This window comes from Pogoniulus pusillus, chromosome 28, assembly GCF_015220805.1.
Source record: "Pogoniulus pusillus isolate bPogPus1 chromosome 28, bPogPus1.pri, whole genome shotgun sequence".
NCBI classification, from domain to species: Eukaryota; Metazoa; Chordata; class Aves; order Piciformes; family Lybiidae; genus Pogoniulus; species Pogoniulus pusillus.
In genome coordinates this window covers 17,620,956-17,641,552 of record NC_087291.1, presented here as the reverse complement: position 1 = coordinate 17,641,552, position 20,597 = coordinate 17,620,956, and the positions used below count along the sequence as shown (strand labels likewise).

Below are 20,597 nucleotides of genomic sequence, written 5' to 3'. Positions count from 1 at the left end.
CTAGAGCAGATTGCTCAAGGCCTCATCTAACCTGGTCTTGAACACTTCTAGGGAGGGGACCTCCCTGGGCGACCTGTTCCAGTGTTCACCACCCTCCCTCCCCTCCTAATCTCCAGTCTAAACCTGCCCTCCTCAAGTTTCAATCCATTCCCTATTTTCCTATCACAACGAGCAGAAAGCAGAGGTGTGGGCACTGTCCAGTGTGATAAGAATGAAAACTGGGAAGAACTGGAATAGCTGTGAAGTAAAGGAGTAGGTCTCCTTCAGGGGCATATTTGTCCCTTTCAAATGAAATCACAGAATCATAGACCCTCAGGTAAACTGTGTCCCTCAGAACCACATCTCTGCCTCTTTCACACACCTCTGGGGATGGGGATTCAACCATCCCTCTGGGCAACCTGTGCCAGGCTCTGAGAACCCTTTCAATCTAATCTCCAACCTAGACCTCCCCTGGTGCAGCTTGAGGCCATTTCTTCTCTTCCTACCACTTGTTACTAGGGAGAAGAGACCAATCCCCACCCGGCTGCAGCAACCTTTCAGGGAGCCGTAGAGAGCCAGAAGGTCTCCTCTCAGCCTCCCTTTCTCCAGCCCGAACAACCCCAGGCCCCTCAGCCGCTAACCTCAGTGCTGACATCAGGCAGTACTTTTCCTTACAAGAACATGTGCTCATGTCTGGTCAGGGCATGCTGTGGCTGGGCAGTGCTCTGGTGTGGAAGCCCTGTGCTGAACTGTGTCTGAGCTGTTGGATGCACTGTGGCCAGCAGCTCTGCACTTTGCCCTGGAAGGCAGCAGCTCGCCTGCAGAGATCCACGCATGTTATCTTTGTAGGTGGAGCAGGATTTCCACCACGCTGCTATTTGCATTGCTTAACTGCACTGGGATGCAAATTTAAACTTCAGCGGACTCCTTAGATGTCTAATCTTGTATTTGTCTTCTGCACTCCTTGCCTGTTGTTTATTCTAATAAAGAAGTGATCCTTTGCTTTGTTCCTCGTGGTTTTAACAACACAGCGCCAGCACCTCCCATCTCCTCGTGTCCGTCGTGATCCCTTTGCATCCTTCTCTGAAGTGTTTGGAAACTCCTGCTGCTCTCTAGGAAAGCCTGGAGGCCTCCATGGAAAGTCAAGGAGGGAGAGGGATTTCTGCCTTGCAGGAGTTGGGCTCATTCCACATGCTCAGCAGTCTTTCTGACCAATGACTCGCTGAGTAAACATCTCTGTGTAGACTAACACGGACTGTTGAACTGTCAGCCAGTGCTAAAGATTGGATCCTGCACCTGCACGGCCTCAAAAAATGACTGGACAACATTCTCCAGTTTTTCATGTTGAGAAGAAAATGAAGGATGACTATCCTCCCTTCCAACTCAAGCCCAGCAAACTAAAAGACCCCAGCTCCTCATAAGGAGAACAGCCTAACCTCCAAGATAAGGACTTTGCTTCTTGGAATCTCAAAAGCTGTCTGTGAAGGGCACAAGATACCCCTGGTCAACCAAGATAGGGCCAGCAGCATAGCCCCTCTGGCACATCTTTGAAGCCCTCCCATTGTCTGTCATCATAGATAACCACAGCAGGACTATCTCCAGGCCATCTGATCAGCAGAGGAGCAGGTGGATGATGACACCAGAGAAGTGTAGCTGCTCTGCAGTGCTGCGTTCTGATTAGGAAATGGCAGTGTGTGTGGTCAGCAGCAATTAGTCCTGCTGCGTTGCACCAGGATGCTTCACACGTTTGTGAAGCTACCTCTGAGGTGCCCTACTTTGAGGGTCACCTCCTGCCTATCGAGGAAAGAATTACTCTTGCACTTCCAAGCCTCTCTCCTTAGTCACCTTGGGCCAGCTGTGGATTCTCTCAGCAGAGGTCAGCTAGAGCAGGGTGCTTGCGCCCACATCCAGTTGGAGACAGAACAAGGGGGAATGGCCTCAAGCTGAGGCTGGGAAGGTTTAGATTGGACATTAGGAAAAAGCTCTTCACAGTGAGAGTGGTCAGGGACTGGAATGAGCTGCCCAGGGAGGTGGTGGAGTCACCCACGATGGATGTGTTTAAGGGTTATGGGTTGGACTTGGTGCTCCTGAGGGGCTTTGCCAGCCTGCATGCTGCTGTGACGTGCAGGGACGGAGATCCCGCAGCCTCTCTGAGCAGACAGTTCCAGTGTGTGACCTCCTTGCCAGGAAAAACATCTTTCTTATGTTCATGCAGAACTTGTGCTCCAGTTTGTGCCCATTGCCTTTTGTCTTGTCACTGGGCACCACTGGAAAGAGTCTGGCTCCATCTTCTTTCAGGTATTCCATGGAGACCTTCGAGCACCAGAAAGGGGCTGCAGGAGAGCTGGGGAGAGACTGTTTACAAGGGCTTGTAGTGATAGGATGAGAAGGAATGGCTTTGAGCTGGAAGAGGGGAGATTTAGATGGGATATTGGGAAGAAATTCTTCCCAGTGAGGGTGGGGAGACACTGGAACAGGTTGCTCAGGGAAGTTGTGGGTGCCCCCTCCCATGAGGATGTTGAAGGCCAGGTCAGATGGGGCCTGTCCTGCTCAGTGAGAAGCAGGCTCCTTGGTGGCAAACAGAAAGCCAGGTCAAATACAAAGGGAGAAGAGAATTTAATGGGAACAGATTTGCAGTAATACACATCTGCAGACTGTTAAACTGCAGCTGCCTGGCAGATCCCTTTCTGGGTTTGTAAACTGAAATGGGTACATAAAATGAGGTTTAAAAAACAACTTCCTATTAAACCCCAAATGTAGTTTGCAGTCTGACATTTTACACTGATTACTTTTCATGCCAATATGGAGAACTTCTTCTGTGAAAGCCAACCCCAGTGAAAAATTCCTATGTGCTTTTTTTGCCAAAACAAGAGTTTTCCTCCTATGCCTCTGTCCTTGTTGAGTTGGACCAGGACTAATTCTGGTCGGTGCTGTAACTTCCTAGCTCAGTCTCTGCTCACTGAGGCACCTTCTGCAGCTCAGGGCAAGTTTGCACAGCCAGTGGCTGCTTCTGACAGTGAGAGTGCTGCTAGTTGAGTTAGCACCAAGGGTTGGGCTGCAGGCCAAGGTCACTGCTAAATCTTGTGCCTGATGTTGGGAGTGCAGTAAGTCAGAGGTGGCACTTATGAGGAGGAGAAGACAGGGGAACCCTGAACTGACCAATGAGGTGTAAAACCGAGGCATTGCCAAAGTCAAGCCTCTTCTTCCATGGCTAGTGTCCAAGGACTGCCCACTCTGCCTCTGACCCTGATCCATGAGTTCCAGAATCCAGCTTCTGAATCCAATTCCCATCTGCTGGTGAGTCCAGTCTGGGACTTCTGCCACAGCATCAGTGGCGATGGTGACCAATTGCCATCCAGGGTTGGGTTTGATACTGGTTTGTATCTATTCCATTTTGTTATCATTAACTAAAGCAGTTCTAATTTTCTTTCCCAAGCCATCAATTTCTCTCATTTATTCCCTTTCTCTTCCCTTTGGAAAGCAGAGACACTCAGAGAGGGTGTCTGTTACTCACTCAATGACCATTCCAGCCCTAACCCTTGAGAGTCTTCAATCCATAATTGTAGTAAAACATACAAAGCAGTTTTCAAGCTGCCCCTTTGTCTTCTGTATTCACAAGTAAGGCGGAAAAAAAAGGTGTAAGGCACGGAGAAGTCTGTGTTTTTCAAGAAAACATTAATTTAAAAGAAGAAAACAAAACTTGGAAAATGAGCAATTTGGAGCAGCTGAAATGCTCAGGGAAGTGCTGGTGTCCAAGTGCCCTGAAACTGTAACTGCCCTCTTAACACTTTGAGCAGCTCTCTGTTGAAATCCCATTTGAAGATTTTAGCTTTTGTTAGATCTTAGATTTTGTTAGACCCTTAGACAAAACTGACATGATGGAACAACAGGCTGGAGTCCTGAGGAAAGGTGAGGGATTGGATGGGGAAGGGTGGAAGAACTGATGCAGCTTACCCTTGTTTTAATTCCTTGCTCTCTACAACTACCTCTTCGCCCAGGTAACAAGTGATAGGATGAGAGAAAACAGCCTCAAGTTGCAGCAGGAGAGGTTCAGGCTGGATATCAGGGAAAAATTCATCACCAGAAGGTTCATCAGGCACTGAACAGGCTGCCCAGGGAAGTGGTGGAGCTGCCATTCCCGCAGGATAAGGAGCCTCAGGGACACAGTCTGAGAGTTGTGTACAGGGACATGGTAGGACTCCAGGATCTTAAGGTCTCCTCCAGTCAGGCGATTCTGTGCTCTGAGATTCACTGGAATCAAACATCAGTTCTCAGATGTAAATTGTCCTGGATGCAAAAGTATCTTTGAGCTCCCACAAGAATGCACACAGCCTTTGACTTACTGTTGATGGTCTTCTTGTGGTTGCTCAGGATTATGATGAATAACTTCATAAATGGTGGTAAGTACATCCTGCCTTGGGACAAAGTCAGAGCCAAGAGCAGACTGACTTGAAACCTGAAAGGTGCAAAGAGTATTGCTAGTGTGAGTGCATCTGGGAGAGGATTCAACAGAAATGAAGCTGAGAATGTAACTTCTCCTTCTGGGGACTTGTTCCACACACTTCTTGTGTGTGGATTTAACAGATCATCTTCTGCCCAGACTGGAGAGCTGAGCAAAGGGGAACCTAATGGGGTTCAACAAGAGTAAGTGTAGGTCCTGCATCTAGGGAGGAACAGTACCCCAGTACAGAGGAGGGGTTGGAGAAGGACCTAGGAGTCTTGGCTTATCCACAGGACAGCAGTGTGCCCTTGTGGCCAACAAGGCCATTGAGATCCCAGCATGCATTAAGAGTGTGACCAGCAGGTTGAGTGAAGCTCTTCTCCTCTCTGCTCTGTCCTGGTAAGGCCACATCAGGAGCAGCATGTCCCGTTCTGGGCTCCAGTTCAAGAGGGACAGGGATAAACTAGAGAGAGTCCAATAGAGGCTATGAAGGTGGTGAAGGGACTCAGCACTTGGTCTATGTAGTAGAATTTTTTTCTGCTAGGAGAATATCTTGCTTAAATCCTCCTTTGCAACACATGAAGATAACAAAACAATTCTTGTGAAACAGAGCTGAGATTTAGTTTGCTTATTTTTACAGTGAAAATTATAACTGTCCCCCTGAGGCTTGTCTGTGCTGCCAAAGTTATGTTGCATGAGCAGCAATGTTAGGACCAAGGGAGAAATTTGCACCACAATAATGAACGTGTTTGCGTCACACAAGTGGTTCAGTGCTGTTCATCCACCCAGCACTACCAATGTTCTTTTAACGTGGGATGCTGAACTGAGATTGGTGTCTTCAGAGCTTGGTCAGGTCTTTACTGCTCCATATTGACACAAGTACTGTCAATATGTAGCACAGCAAAGGAAAAAGGAAGTCCTGGTGAACAACAGCCATGAGTATGGCATCTGAGACAGCTCTAAATAGTAACAGAAGCGAAGTGACAGAAGGGTCTCAGTACAGATATTTAGTGCACCTCAAGAAACAGAGCAGATACCATGAGCTGATGATGTAAAATCACATACCCTGGGACCACCAGCAAGATCAGGAATAGCAACAAATTCATATATCCCAAAATCATCCAAAGCACTTTCATGTCCTACAGGGAGAGGAAGCAAACATGAGAAAGGTATCAAGGTGCAAACAGAAGCTGGATGATGACTGACAAAGTAGTTGGGCCCAGTTTTTAAGGCAGCTGAATACTGATTGATTGATTGATCCGCTTTGAACCACTTCCCTGCCAAGCTCCCAAGCTGGTGTGGAGGCAAGGAAGTTTCTCAGTGCTTGACTACCTCTAATACTTTCCACCAAGTTCAGAGCTTCTTGACCACTTGCTCAGTGAGAATTTTGGTAGAGCCATGGAGACTCTTTGTTGGATGGCTAAACAGCCTGGTTAACTTTCAGTTCCCACAGGAAATGGAAGCCCAGCCTACGTCCAGCACACCTGCACTGTGGTGAGGCAGCATCACACAACACTAATAGGTGCCACGTTAGTAAACCAGTTGATGGATTGTGCCTGGGACTTGAAATACAACTTGTAGTTATTGTGGGAGTCTCTTTCTCCACCCTCCCACTGTCCAGGAGATCTGAGACTCTTGCTTGTCCTCTGGGCATCACTCCACAGCAAAGGCTGCAGCACAAGAGATAGCTCTGAGGTTCTCTGCTCCAGTACCACTTGCTGGGTGAAGGGCCCTCTGTGCTGAAGTGAATGTCTTACCTTCTTCAGTATGGTATATTTCTCTATTCTCTCACATATAGCAGCTTATGGCTTGCCCTGACGTTTTGCTAGAAAGGGATGGGAATAAAAGTGCTGTCTTTCTAAAGGATGGCCACTCTCTAGCTTCTTCTGATCAGGATGGTGTGGGAAGGATTGTGGAGGAAAAGGGGCAGTGACAAAAACACAATGGGTGCTGATGGCGCAGAGAAAGAGGGTACAGAATGTGGTGGAGGTTAAAATGTCTGTAATGTCCTATCAATACCTCACACTTTTGGTACTGATTGATGCTATGAACATATGGAAATGTGGTCCTGCCATGGTCTGTCACCTCTCACTGCTATACCATGATAACACTGATTAATTTCATAGAGGTGAGGACAGTAAATGCAGGTAATGCTACCTGGAATTAGCAGCTGGAATTCAAGCCAAGAAGGTGCATGCTGCTGGGAACTCAACCCATGCTCAGCTGTTGCCAGTTTGGCTTTATCTCAAGTAAGCTAATGTAGGTGTTGACCTGAGTGAATAACTTTCTTCCCTCCCTTTCCTTCTTACTTTTTGTGGTTTTGGTTTGTCTTCAGATTCTCTCCTCTGATACCACTTGCTGGGGTGAAGTACCCTCTGTGTTGGACTATTTCTTACCTTCTTCAGCTTAGCAATTTCTTTCATTAGCATTACCTGAAAATGTTTGAGCCTTCCTGTAGTCACCTTCTGGCCTAGGAAACAGAAACACATTTGTCACTTGGATGTAAGCCAAGAAAAGAAAATGAATACAATAAAATGCAGTTCTCTTGATGGAGCTTCAAGAAGTAAGAGTGATTTATTTTTCATACCTGCTCTGCAGCTTCTGTTGGATCACTGAAAAGAATAAAAGTAAAAATTGAAAAAGACAAATTATTCTTTTGCTCTGATGGTCAAAAAGAGGAGCTGAAGTGTTCTTAACTTTTACCTACCTTTATGTGGCTGATATCTTTTCCATAGGAATAAAAATGCCATAGCAAGGATCAGAAATAATGAAATTCCTGTTATTACAGCAAGAGATGGCAAAGATTTTCCCTTCTGGGCCAGCTTTTCCAATCCTGTGACAAAGAAGATGAGTACTGTAGTTAGCCTCTTGATCTCTGTGCTGTGCTATTATGACACTAAACAATCCATCTTTGGAAATTCACCTGAAGCACAGAGATACAAAACAGACACAAAAGTTGGCTCTTGGGAATTGGTAATATTTGATGACTTTATTTATTTTCCTCTCCCTTTTCCCCTGTGCCTCCCCAACCTCCTGAACTGGGAGAGCAATGCCCTTTGTATAAGAAATGAGCCCAGAACAGATTTGTACCTATTGCTAAATGAAGGTCAGGCAGTTGAACATCTCCCTGTGAAGACAGGCTGAGGGAGTTGCAGCTCTAGCTTGGAGCAGAGGAGCCTGAGGGCTGCCCTCATTCATGTGGATGAAGATGTGCAGGGCAGTGTCAGGAGAGCCAGGGTCTGCTCAGGCATGTCCAGTGACAGGACAAGAAGCAATGGGGGCAAGCTGGAGCAGAGGAACAGAAGAAAAAAAACTTTTCATTGTGAGGGTGACAGAACCCTGGAGCAGGCTGCCCAGAGAGGTTTTGGAGTCTCCTTCTCTCAGCAGCCTGTTTCAGTATCTCATCACCCTCACTGGAACGAACTTCTTCCTAGTGTCCAGTCTACATTTCCCCTCTTCCAGCTCAAAGCCATTGCCCTTCATCCTATGACTACAAGCCCTTGTCAAAAGTCCCTCCTCAGGTCTCCTGGAGCCCCCTTCAGGTACTGGAAGGCTGCTTGCTGTGGCCTTCTCTTTTCCAGGCTGAACAGCCCAAAGTCTCTCAGCCTGCCCCCACAGGGGAGGTGCCTCAGGCTCCCGATCATTTTCATGGCCTCCTCTGGACACGGTCCAGCATTTTGATGGCCTCCTTGTGTGGGGATCCCAAGAACTGGATGCAGTACTCCAAACATTCTAATACTGAGTTCAGCTTCTCTAACTGTACCAAGCCTGGTGCTAAATCAAATTCCTCAGCACCACATCTCTGTCTTTTCTTAATGGGTCTTGTCCTACAGTGTGTCACACTGCAAATAAAGCCTGGATTCCCGTGAATGTCAAAAATGCCCTTTGTTAGTAGAATGATAGAATCATTTGGGGTTGGAAAGCACCTTAAAGATCATCAGTTCCAACCTCCCTGCCATGGCTGGGAACACCTCCTAGCAGACCAGGTCATTCAAGGCCCCATGCACCTGGCCTTGAACACTTCTGGGGAGGGGATATTCACAGCTTTTCTGGGCAACCTGTGCCAGTGTCTCCCCACCCTCACTGGAAAGAATTCCTTCCTAATCTGCAGCCTAAATAAGCATGTGCTGTTTGGGGGAGAGCCTGGGGGAGTGCAGTGATCCTGCATGGCTTGATGAGCCTCCTGAAAAGTAATCACTTCTGATACATATTCTCTTTGTAAGAATTATTTCTTCTCTTGGAGGACATCCTGCTCAGCCACTAGAGGAATGACTCCATGTCCTTCATATCTGAGGGCTGGGTGTCAGGAGAGAGGGGACAGGCTCTGCCCACTTACTCCCTGGGATAGGACAAGGAGCAATGGATGGAAGATGCAGCACAGGAGGTTCCAGCTCAACACAAGGGGCAACTTCTTTACTGTCAGGGTCCCAGAGCACTGGCACAGGCTGCCCAGAGCGGTTGCGGAGTCTCCTTCTCTGGAGACTTTCAAGGCCTGTCTGGATGCATTCCTGTGTGACCTGAGCTAGACTGTGTGGTCCTGCTCTGGCAGGGGGAGTTTGGACTAGATGATCTCTTTGGGTCCCTTCCAATCCCTGACACCCTGTGAACCTGTGATCCTTACCTACAGAGGTGACGACCACTGTGACCTGAGCCTCATCTCGCTTCCCGGTGGCGTTGTTGAAAGCGCGGCAAACATAATCGATTGTCTTCTGGGCCACCTCGTGGCACACAACTTCCAGGTGGGGCCCATATTTGATGACCTGAGTGCTATTGTCAGCCCTTTGGATCCAGGAGTAAGTGTTTGGTGGGTTTGAATCCGCTGAGCAGTCAAACAGAATAACTTCCCCCATGTCCACTGTGAAGACTGCCCCTATATTCACACCTTTATCTGACTTAACTCGAAGGCCATAAGGTCCATCTGCATTGGAAAAAAACAAACAAACAGCAAAATTGGCAGAAAAATTAAACCCAAAGGATATAATGAAACTGTAAAGAGGAGCATAGCCCTAAACTCAGAGTGCTGAAGTCTGAGTAGCCATTAGAATGCGGGTGTTGGGTAAAAAATTTCAGTTAGAAGGCTTTCAGTTGAATGGTTTGCTAAGTTTACGGAGGTTTATCTGGGTTAATCTCAGACTGTCCCCACCCAACGCTGATCTAATCGCTGTTTAGGGAAAAAGCACAGCCCTGTGCTTTGTCCAGTATGAGAAAAAGAAAGAAAACTGGAAACAACTGGAAAAGCTGTGAAGGAATAGGTGGTGGAATACTGGAACAAGTTGCCCAGAGAAGTGGTGCAGGTCCCATCCCTGACAACATTCAAGGTCAGGCTTGATGGGGCTCTGAGCAACCTCATCTAGCTGGAGATGTCCCTGCTCATTGCAGACCTTTAGAGGTCCCTGCCAACCCAATGCATTCTATGATTCCACGATCCCACATAGCCTGTGAAATTTCTCTCCATCACAGTGGAATAGTCTCTCCTGTAGCCTCTGGTGCCATAGAGGCTGCAGCAGCTTCTTCCAGTCTTCAAATCATTGGTTTCTGGGGCACACTGCTGCAATAGCCATGGTCTGGGGTGCTCTAGCATCACAGAGCATGGACAAGCAGGGTATATTAATGAGAAATAAAGAACCAAACATTTTTGATCATCAGTTAAAAAAACACCATGACAACCTTCATGGATCCCTCCTTTCCAGTACCATTCTCAAACAGGAGCCTGCCTCCTGTCTCAGTGAAGCCAGTTAACTAAATGACTTGTAAAGTAATAAATCACCTGTTCTGAACAACAATTTACTGCTCTGTGGGAATATTTCCAATTGCTCCTGTCTCCAGGAGGCTGTTACAGTTTCCAAGCAGATGGCAGCTATTTACTCTGAGTGACCTTCTCTTTATCACCTCCAGGAACTCCCCCGCAGCACTGACATATGGCACACAGAGATCCTGGGACCTGCTCTGGATTGTTACTGGCAGCTAAGAGACAAACTAACCCTGCAGGCAGAGGATGGACCAAAAGATGTGACTTTGGACAGCTCAGGGAATCGTGGAATCATAGAATATTTGGGGTTGGAAGGGACCTTTTAAGGTCATCTAGCCCAACCTCTCTGCTGTAAGCAGGGACATGTTTAACTAGATCAAGTTGCTCAAAGCCCTATCCAGCCTGACTTTGAATGTCTCCAGGGATGTGGCATCCACAACTCCTGTAGGCAACCTGTTGTAGTCTTTCATCACCAGTTATATAATGTCTGGACTTGATGAACTTAAGGGTCTTTTCCTTCTGGAACAACTCTATGATTCTGTAATCAGAGATGGAAGGAGGAGGAGGAAAATAACACATAGAAAGAGGTGTAGGCTCTGAATGTGCTGGTAGTGCGATTATACAAGGTCCAGGACATGGGCTGGCTACCAACTGCTAGATTACAGAGCCCAGGAAAGCAAGAGCCAGCACCAGCCTTGGCTGGGCAGGAATCCAGTTCCAGTCCTTGCACTGTGCCATCCACACCGTGCTGCTGGGTTATCTGGTTATATCTGAACAGGACCGGTAGCAAAGGAGATCCTAACCTGTCTGAAAAGGACACTTCTACCTCCAAGGATAAGAGGCTTGCTCTAAGTTAGAGCTGTCAGAAACCAGCTCATTTTGAATGCAAGCTTGCATATGATGTTGACTCAACAGTTTTCTGCCTCCTGCCATTGTTTCCAGACAGACCCTCTAAGCAAAGCTAATTATGAATATTTCATATACTCACAATAGATGGTTGGTGCAATTATCTCACTTTCCATTGCACTGACAGGGTTAGACACCAGACAGCTGTAGTTCCCAGTGTCTTCTTTTACCACAGGAACAATCAGAACTGTTGCATTGTTTGAGGAAAAAGTGTAATTAGGGCTGGCATGGAGAGGCTTCCCATTTTTCATCCACTGGTAAACTACCCTCGTTCCTTTCTCCACAGTACACTTTAGTGTAATATTGCCTACAAACTCCACCACTCCTGAAGATGGTTCAGTATGTACAACTGGCTTTGTGACAGGAACTGCAAAATAAAGAGATACAAAGAGTTACAGAGTGAACTAATGTATTACAGTCTTCACTAAATGGTTTTGAGTTGGAAAAGCCCTTTAAGATCATCAGGTCCAACCATTCTCTAATAAGTCTGGTGCCAACTCATGCCTCTCAGCACCACATCTTTGTGACAAATGCATCCATTGCCAAAATGACACAAATAGCAGGCATCAGCCTCTCTGGAAAGTACTCAGATTGTAAATACAATTTATTAAATGTGGGTAAAGGTTGAAAAAAAGTCTGGTGACTAAGAATGTTTCTAGTACTGAAATAAAATGTGACTGGTAATGAGACAAAGGCTGCAGTCAGGTATGCCATGGCCTCTGGCTCCTCCCTTGTCAGCAAATCCCTGTGGCCACAGAAATCATAGAATCTTAAAATACTTTGGGTTGGAAGGAATCTTCAAGATCATCTGCTTCCAACTCCCCTGCCACGGGCAAGGACATCACCTACTAGCCCTGCTGGCTCAGTGTCCCATCCAACCTGCCTTTGAACACTGCCAGATTAGGAGCTTCCATAACTTCTGTGGGTAACCTGTTCCAGTGCCTCACAACCCTCATGGTTAAGAACTGCTTCCAAACGTCTCATCTAAATCTGGGTTCTTCCAGTCTGACAAAACTGGAAAGCCAGACAGTGCTCCAAAACCATTGCCATTTTCCAAATGAAGACCCTCCATTCTCCTAACTCACCATCCACAGCAACTTGAATCTTCTGGCTGGCAGCTGTTGTTCCATTTCCACGGATGTTGACTTTGACGATGTAATTGCCCTCATCGCTGAGATGCAATGGGTTGATTGTCAGAGATGCACTTGGGGGTATGAGGGTAAACTTGTGCTGATATTCCAAGTCTGGAACTACTGTTTGATTTACAGCACCCAGCAGGTATTTTGGGTTACTCTGAGGCCTCTCAAAAAGCCAAATGATCTGGATCTCTGAGGCTGTAGCATTGAAATTGTAGTCGACGGTGAGCTGCAGTGGCTGCCCCTCGATGCCATGGACGGTATGAGAGGGCACTGTCAGCTTCAAGGCAGAACAAACACCTGCAGAAAAAATGGAAGAAGAGAAACTGACAAAACTAAACCATAAATGGAAACACTGAGAAGGATTAAATTGTGAGAAATGCTCAGAAAGAACAAAATCTCTGAGCTAGAGATGACACTTTCTTGTGTAAGAATTCAGTAAGAGGTCAAGGGAGGAAGGAGCAAAATCTCATTGACCTCAGGGGTGGTGGATCTGGCCATACACCTATAGCCCCAAAATATATCAAAAGTCAAAGGAAGGATATTTGAGATTTGTGGGCAGAGGATCTTTTATTGTTGAAAGTCAAAGGTTTGCCTTTACCTTCATGTTTACACTATTTCCCCTTTAAAACAGTTCAAATTTCTGACAGTCTTGGACTGCAAATTCCATTTTTCAGATGTTTTTTCTCCTGGGTTTATGTAGGGAGAAATTCCTTACTCTTTACATTTCCTGATTTGGTTGGAAGAAGCCTTCAATATCATCCAGTTCCAATCCCACTGTCATGAGCAGGGACACCTTCCACTAGCCCAGCTTGCTCAAGGCCTCATCCAAACCTGGCTTTGAACACCTCCAGGGAAGGGGCATCCACAACCTGTTCCAGTGTCTCATCATCCTCACTGTAAAGAATTTCTTCCTAATCTCCAGCCTAAATCTCCCTTCTTCCAGCTTCAATCCATTCTCCCTTGTCCTGTCATTACCATTCCTTGTAAAAAGTCCCTCCCCAGCTTTCTTGTAGCCTCCTTCAAGTAATGGAAGGCTGCTCTAATGTCTCCCTGGAGCCTTCTCTTCTGCAGACTGAACAGTCCCCAGTTCTCAATTATTAAACATCCTTGACTGAAGTCAAAGCCACCTGTCAGACCCTGGAGAGATCTGTAAAGGATCCATTAAAATATCTGCCCCTACCCTTCCCCGTTCTTTGGGCATGAGATCACTCAGTACCTCAGTTTATTTAGCAGTCAATAAGCAGTTGTGCTGCAGGACAAGAAGATGATGACAGCTGCAGGGTAACCATAAAATATGGCTAACAAAAAAATGTTTGTCACAAACCTATCTGTACAAAAAAGGAGCAGAAACCAAGCAGGTCTACTGAGCACCAGGACAACTGGGACCACCAGTGGCAAAACTACCACCACAACACAGTAAGATTAGGAGAATTGTGGCTGGAAAACTGAATCTCTTCTCAGTTGAAAATCATGGGAATAAAAACTACAAATTAACTTTGTCCCACTTGATTCCTGGGGACAAGCAGCTCCATGTAGGAGCTTGGGAGGCCATTTTGATCATCAGTAAAGGAAATTCTCTTAGCAAAAAGCAGAGGTGGTGAGGGCAAAAGCCTCATTTTCTTGTTTAGTCCCTTCAGGAGTGGCTTTGGCCAACTGCAGTTTTCAGAATCATAGAATACCTCTGGTTGGAAAAGACCTCCAAGATCATTGAGCCCAACGTTCAACCTAAGCATGGCCACTGAACCTTGTCTCCACATGCCATGGCCACACATTTGTTGAATGCCTCCCAAGAAGGGGACTCCACCTCACTGTTCTCTCTAGGTCTGCTGGGGTGTTCTTGCGGAGTGCCATCAGCATGAGAAGCTCCTGGGCTAAATGCAGGGCAGGCTGAGGCTTGGACAAGTTAGTAGATAATGGTGCCCTGGTAAAGGCAAGGGTTTTACAGCAGTGGTGAGGGACTTCTGGTTTTATCAGAGACCAAATCTTACTGCAGCCTGCAATATTTTTCAGTGAAGGGTTTATTCTTCACCAAAAGGATTATCTCCTTCACCAAAAGGGTTGTCAAGCCCTGGAACAGGCTGCTCAGGGAACTGGTGGAGTCATCATCACTGGAAGTATCTGAAAGGTGTGTAGATGTACTATTTAAAAACATGGTTTAGTGGTGGACTTGGCAGTGTCAGATTTATAGTTGAAAATGATGATCTTAAGGATTTTTTCCACCCTAAATCATGGAGTCATGGAATGGTTTGGGTTAGAAGCGACCTTCAAGATCATCTGCTGCCAACCCACCTACCATGGGCAAGGACATCTCCTACCAGCCCAGCTTGCTCAGTGTCCTGCCTTTGAACACTGCCAGACTTGGAGCCTCCACAACATCTCTGGGCAACCTGTTCCAGTGCCTCACCACTCTCATGGCAAAAATTGCTTCCTAACAGCTAACAAAATGGAGCTTCTTCCAATTTGAAGCCATTAGACCTTGTCCTGTTCTCTTCTATTGGACTAGTGTTGATTTTTAATTGAATCTGAGGGCTGTTATGAATAATCCTTGAATTACTGTTAATGCTGATATCAAGTCAATGTGCCAAACTCCTACTTCACTCTTCTCAGGCACCACTTCTATGAATTTAAGCTTATCCCTATAGCTTTCTAAATATAATACACATTATTCCAAGGGAATGGATTTCCCCAAACTATTTTATTTTAGTATAATGACCATAAAGGTTGCATCAAAATGACCTCCAGTGATCTGTGCTTTGCTTGCATTTCCCTTTGCTATCATGACCAGTATTAGCAAGAACAACAGAATTGCTGTTGACATAAAACAAGGGCTGCAGCTTTAGTTTAAAGAAAATACTCTGACATAACTTTGGAGTTTATGGCATAAACTGAAACCTGCTCAGCAAGGTTTTGTCATCCTCTGGGTTTAACATGCACATCTCCTTGGCAAAAGGAGTTTGGATTCTGAACTGCCTTTCACCCTTATGCACATTTAGCTCTTCTGCTCCCCCAGTCCCCTGAGCTTGGGGTTAAATGTTGATAGATTGCTGATAACAGTTTTGAGACTTTGGGCAAATATGTTCAGTTATGAAAAAAAAGAAGGATCTGTAATGGGCCAGAAAACCTGCAGTTCCTGATTCCTGCAGTTAGAGCAGCAGGGACTGCAATACTCCTTCCCATTTGGGGATTTTTGCTTAAGAACAAAAGCCACACAGATTTGCTATTTGACCTGATTCTTGCCTCTGAGGTTACTGTCTTCAGTGGGCTTCATGTCATACCCCAGTGCATCCCACTCTTGTCAAGTTAGGAAGTTCAAGCTGCACATTTCCCATAGCAGGAATGTCTGACTCTGGGTAAGGGTCTGAGGAGACTTCCTAGCGAACAGCTGAGCAGAGTAAAGCTCTCTGCTTGCACACCAGTATCTCCTGCAGGGTTTTAATGAAAAATGATGAACAAAGTTAGATGTAGTGCTGAGGGATGTGGTTTAGAGATAGAGAATGCTGGGACTCCGAGATCTTACAGGTCTTTTCCAACCAGAAGCATTCTATGTTTCTATGAAAGTTGACATTAGATCAAGGGAATATTCACTGTATGTTTTTTTTAATCAAAGAATTAAGCTGATAAGCTTCCTATAAAACTGAAAATGGCAGAAAGACAAAACTCTTGCAAAGCACTTAGCTTCAGGTCAAGGAAGCTGGGTGACAGCATCTGAAGTTCACAAAAGAGATTAAAGAAGTGTCCTTACACAGGAAGGAGTAGGGGATGCATTGTGCTGGCAATAAAATCTATTCCCTCTGCTGATACAAACCCAAATCAATACAGGAAAAGTGAACAAGCAGAGTTTGTGGAACCAGAAGTTCATCTAACACCGATCACAGAATACTCCTGCCAAAGTACCCAGAACATCCATTTTTTATCATGTGTATTAACAAATGTGTATTTCTGATAACAAATCATTCCACCCTCACTTACTGTTAATGGGAAGACATTCTCCAGTTGATCGAAAGCTTAATTTAGTTTTCCTAACAAGTACATTTAAATATTGCATACAAATGTTGCCTGTTAATTATCAGGCATCACAATAAAGTGGCAAATAATTTGTCAGGGCTGTCTGAACACGATGGATTTTTAGAGAGATGTGTCACAGCTGCTGAATAAACCTTGGTTCAGAATCTGCTCAGCCTTACTTAAGAATGTTCAAAGTATACATCACTTCAGAAAATGTGACACTGGATATGCAATCAGCCCATGGTTTAGCTACAGAGCCTGTGGAGCACTGCATTTTTCCAGCTGCTAAACGTTTCTGGCTCCTCTCGTAACCCAGGGGGCTATTACCTGATTAAAAGCTTTCAGGCTACCTGAGGAGAAAACATCTGACAGCACAACAGAAATATCTATACATTTAGAGCTCTAAAAGTGTTTCACATTTCCACAATGCCAATCAAACAGAACTTATATCATTTCTTACCTACAAGCAGAAAATATATTTTGCAGTGCAAGTCCCAGAAGAAGTTGGCTAAAGGGCTCCATGACAGCATCCTGTCCTACACCAATCCTGCCTTCTCTTTGGTGCAAAGCCAGGGCTGGATCCTGCAGCTGCTGGTTTATTTGCTAGGGAAATAAGCCCTCAGTTCCCAGGCCCTATCCTATCCCCTGCCTTGTGTGATTTGAATATGTGTATACAAGGAACAAAGGGAGTGGAGCACCTGGTAGATGAGCACCCATCTCCGTTGCCTCTGACTTTATTGTAACCCTTCCCCGGCAGCCACAGCAAATATGACACAAAGTGAAATAAATGGGGTGCAGAATCCAAAGTGCAATCAATTATTAAAAATAAGCAAATGCACCCAATAGCAGAGGTTGTAGAGGTGTTAGCAGCCTGACTTACCCTTTTGTAGCAACTCCCCTGCTGGTAGGTGGTTCTGCTTACTTCACATGACTATTCAGAGGTTTTTTTTCTTTCTCCTTTCTTCTTTCTGTTATAAAAAATATTAACAGTAAGAGCTTTGCTTCATATGTTGATTTTTTTCCCCAAACATGTTCAAGCCCACCACTTTTCTCTATTTTTTTTCCTCACCATAAGGCATGGATTTTGTTCCCCCTCTCTAAACGTGTAACATGAAGTATTCCATCAGGCAGCTTCTAACAAAATCCTGTGGCTAAAGCAGACTGCTTAGCACAATTGTTGAGTTAGCTGCTGATTAGTTTATTCTCCATTAACTCATAATGATTTAATTAATATTAGCATGAATGTATGATCTGGATTCTGTCCAAGGCTGTCACTCATTGTACAAACCTAATCAGCAGCAGCAAACCAGGCAACCTCCCACAGTTAACAGTTTACAACAGCAAATATTTGCATAGACAAGGGTGGTTCATCCAGAGAAAAAACACACCAAGGTTTCACTCCAGACTACTTACTACAGATTAACAAAGCTAAGGCTTGGCTGTGTCCTGCCCTGTGCAGGAGGGGCTGGGGTCAAGGAGTAGCCTCCCCATCACTGCAAGGGTCTTGAGTGCTGCTAAGCCACCACCAAAAGGGCTAAACATTCATTTTTTACTTAAGAGTGATGAACACAGAATCGGAGAGTGGTAGGGGTTGGAAGGGACCTCTGAAGATCATCGAGTCCATCTCCCTGGCAAAGGCAGGAGCAAATAGGGCAGGTCACATAGAAATGTATCCAGACAGGTCTTGAATGTCTCCAGAGAAGATTTCACAGCCTCTCTGCAGCCTGCTCAAGGACTCCAGCACCCTCAAAGCAAAGCTTTTCCTCATGTTGAGGTGGAACTTCCTGGGTTCCAGTTTGTGTCCATTGCCTATCACTGGCCCCCTTCTTCTGGACACTCACCCCTCAGATATTTATAAACATTACTAAGATCTCCTCTCAGTCTGCTCTCCTCCAGCCCCAGGTCTCTCAGCCTTACCTCATCAGACAGATGTTCCAGTCCCTTCAGCATCCTCATAGCCCTAACACGTCCAGATCCTTCCAGAACTCTTAGCAGCTCCATGAATCCAATGTTAAGAAACGAGTTTTACTTCAGATTAAAAGATGAACACAGTGATCCCTGCAGAAATAATGTCACCAGCTGACATGAGGCAGGAGGTGAAGAGGGATTTTTGTCTATTCCCAAACGCTTCCTGGGTTTGTTGTCCTGACTATCCTAAACAGCCTGCTTAATCCACTTAACTTTAGGCCAAATACATCAATTTGCAACCTGTTATAAAACCCCAGTTAGAAATCATCATCAGCTTAGCTTCAACACCTCATAAAATATTGGTCATAGGTTCTAATTAATTCCCAACTGAAATGAAGAGGCTTTTCACACAGGAATGAAGCCTGTGCTGGTACTTTAAATACCATTAGTGAGCAAAGAAAATGATTAATTAGCCAAGTTCTATTTTTTTGGAGTGCATCCTGTCACTTCCAGCATTTGGATGCTGCAATTTTGTTACACTGAATAACTTAGAGAGGTAAGGTGGAAATCTGGTACTGAGGGACACGTTTTGGCACCAGTCTTGGTGGAATTAGAGATTGGTTGGACTTGAGGATCCTCGAGGTCGTTTCCAACCCAAACCCATTCTGTGATTCCATGAAGTGGATGCTAAAAAAAGTAATCAGTCTTTCTGTAGAACTGTAGCTTGTGCTGGCTGTAAAATGCCATTTGGACTTGATTAAACCTCACTCCTTTAATAAAAGCCAATCCATGAAAGCAATTTTATGTGCAGCAGTACCATTTGGAATACTGTCAGTATTTCTGCAAACGGTTCTTGTTTTATCACTAACAAGTAAGGCTGGACTGCTAAGAGGGAACAAGTTCTGCCCCGTGAGGGTGGCAGAGCACTGCAGCAGGCTGCCCAGGCAGGGAGGGCAGGCTCCATTTCTGGAGGTATTCACAGCTTCCCCGGGCTTGCCCTCACGGCTCCTCAGGCCTGCACTCTGCTTCCCATCACTGCTGCTCCGCTCCTGCCTCCCCTCACGGCTCCTCAGGCCTGCACTCTGCTTCCCAGCACTGCTGCCCCGCTCCTGCCTCCCCTCACGGCTCCTCAGGCCTGCACTCTGCTTCCCAGCACTGCTGCCCCGCTCCTGCCTCCCCTCACGGCTCCTCAGGCCTGCACTCTGCTTCCCAGCACTGCTGCCCCGCTCCTGCCTCCCCTCACGGCTCCTCAGGCCTGCACTCTGCTTCCCAGCACTGCTGCTCCGCTCCTGCCTCCCCTCACGGCTCCTCAGGCCTGCACTCTGCTTCCCAGCACTGCTGCCCCGCTCCTGCCTCCCCTCACGGCTCCTCAGGCCTGCACTCTGCTTCCCAGCACTGCTGCCCCGCTCCTGCCTCCCCTCACGGCTCCTCAGGCCTGCACTCTGCTTCCCAGCACTGCTGCTCCGCTCCTGCCTCCCCTCACGGCTCCTCAGGCCTGCACTCTGCTTCCCCTCAGAGCTCCCCCGCTCCTGCCCGCACCCCTCTTCCCCTCACGGCACCTCCTGCCCGCCCCTGCTTCCCCTCACGGCTCCCCCGCTCCTGCCCGCACCCCTCTTGCCCTCACGGCTCCCCCGCTCCTGCCCGCACCCTGCTTCCCCTCACGGCACCTCCTGCCCGCACCCTGCTTCCCCTCAGGGCTCCCCCGCTCCTGCCCGCACCCTCTTCCTAGGCCCGCCCCCGCCCCCGCAGCAATAACACACCCGCGCCGGAGCCGCCTCCCCACGCCCCGTTACCGGCTGCCCGCTCGGCCGCGCTGCCGGGAGTTGTAGTCGGGCCGCGGCTCCGCAGCACTACCGCTCCCAGGGAGCAGCGGGAGCGCCTGTCAGGTGGCGGCCAACATGGCTGCGCCGTGCGGGCCGCGGCGGCGGCCGGAGCCCGCTGCTGCGCGGGGCCGCTGAGCGCCTTCGGCACTGACACCGGCACTGACACCGACACCGGCATCATGCAGAAGATCAAGTCGCTGATGACCCGGCAGGTGAGCGGCTCGGGTCACGGGAAGGGTCCCGCAGGGAAGCGTCTCCGTCTCTCTCCGCGCCTGGGCCCGCCGTGAGGGTGGTGCCGGGGAGCGGGGCAAGAGCCCAGGCACCCTGACAGGGCTCAGGCATCGCCCTCGGCCCTGCGTGTGGGGAGAGGGAAGTGCCTGCCTCAGCTGCTGCTGCGCAGGGACCAGGCTTTGCTTTCTTTTATGCCAAGAAATGGCAGCGGGCGGAGACGCCAGCAGGAGCTGTGCGACGAGGGAGGGACTGCAGCCAAAGATGGCTCATTGCGCTCTACAGCTGCCTGAAAGGAGGCTGCAGCCAGCTGGGGGTTGGCCTCTTCTCCCGTGTAACAAGTGACAGGAGGTGAGGAAACGGCCTGAAACTGTGCCAGGGGACGTTTAGGTCAGATATGAGAAGAAACTTCTTGACTG

The 20,597-nt window shown here is 47.3% G+C and overlaps 2 protein-coding genes across 3 annotated transcripts in view; one reads left to right on the top strand and one right to left on the bottom strand.

Annotated features, from left to right (window-relative positions):
• Nucleotides 1–4,087: 4,087 nt before the first annotated feature.
• On the bottom strand, nucleotides 4,088–20,128 carry HEPACAM2 (HEPACAM family member 2). The gene is made up of 10 exons (XM_064166921.1): nucleotides 19,921–20,128; nucleotides 12,161–12,511; nucleotides 11,158–11,442; nucleotides 9,042–9,338; nucleotides 7,128–7,253; nucleotides 7,008–7,032; nucleotides 6,853–6,890; nucleotides 5,486–5,559; nucleotides 4,323–4,435; nucleotides 4,088–4,230 (listed from the first exon to the last, which is right to left on the bottom strand). The coding sequence occupies exons 1-10, from the start codon at nucleotides 20,126–20,128 to the stop codon at nucleotides 4,188–4,190; spliced, it is 1,560 nt and encodes a 519-aa protein (XP_064022991.1). The 3' UTR covers nucleotides 4,088–4,187.
• The window catches only part of VPS50 (VPS50 subunit of EARP/GARPII complex), a 43,620-nt gene continuing 43,020 nt past the window's right edge, over nucleotides 19,998–20,597 (top strand). For both annotated transcript variants that reach the window (XM_064166811.1, XM_064166809.1), the window contains exon 1: nucleotides 19,998–20,162. In XM_064166811.1, coding sequence (XP_064022881.1) covers nucleotides 20,130–20,162 — 33 coding nt within the window. In that variant the 5' untranslated portion in view covers nucleotides 19,998–20,129. The remainder of the gene's footprint in view (nucleotides 20,163–20,597) is intronic.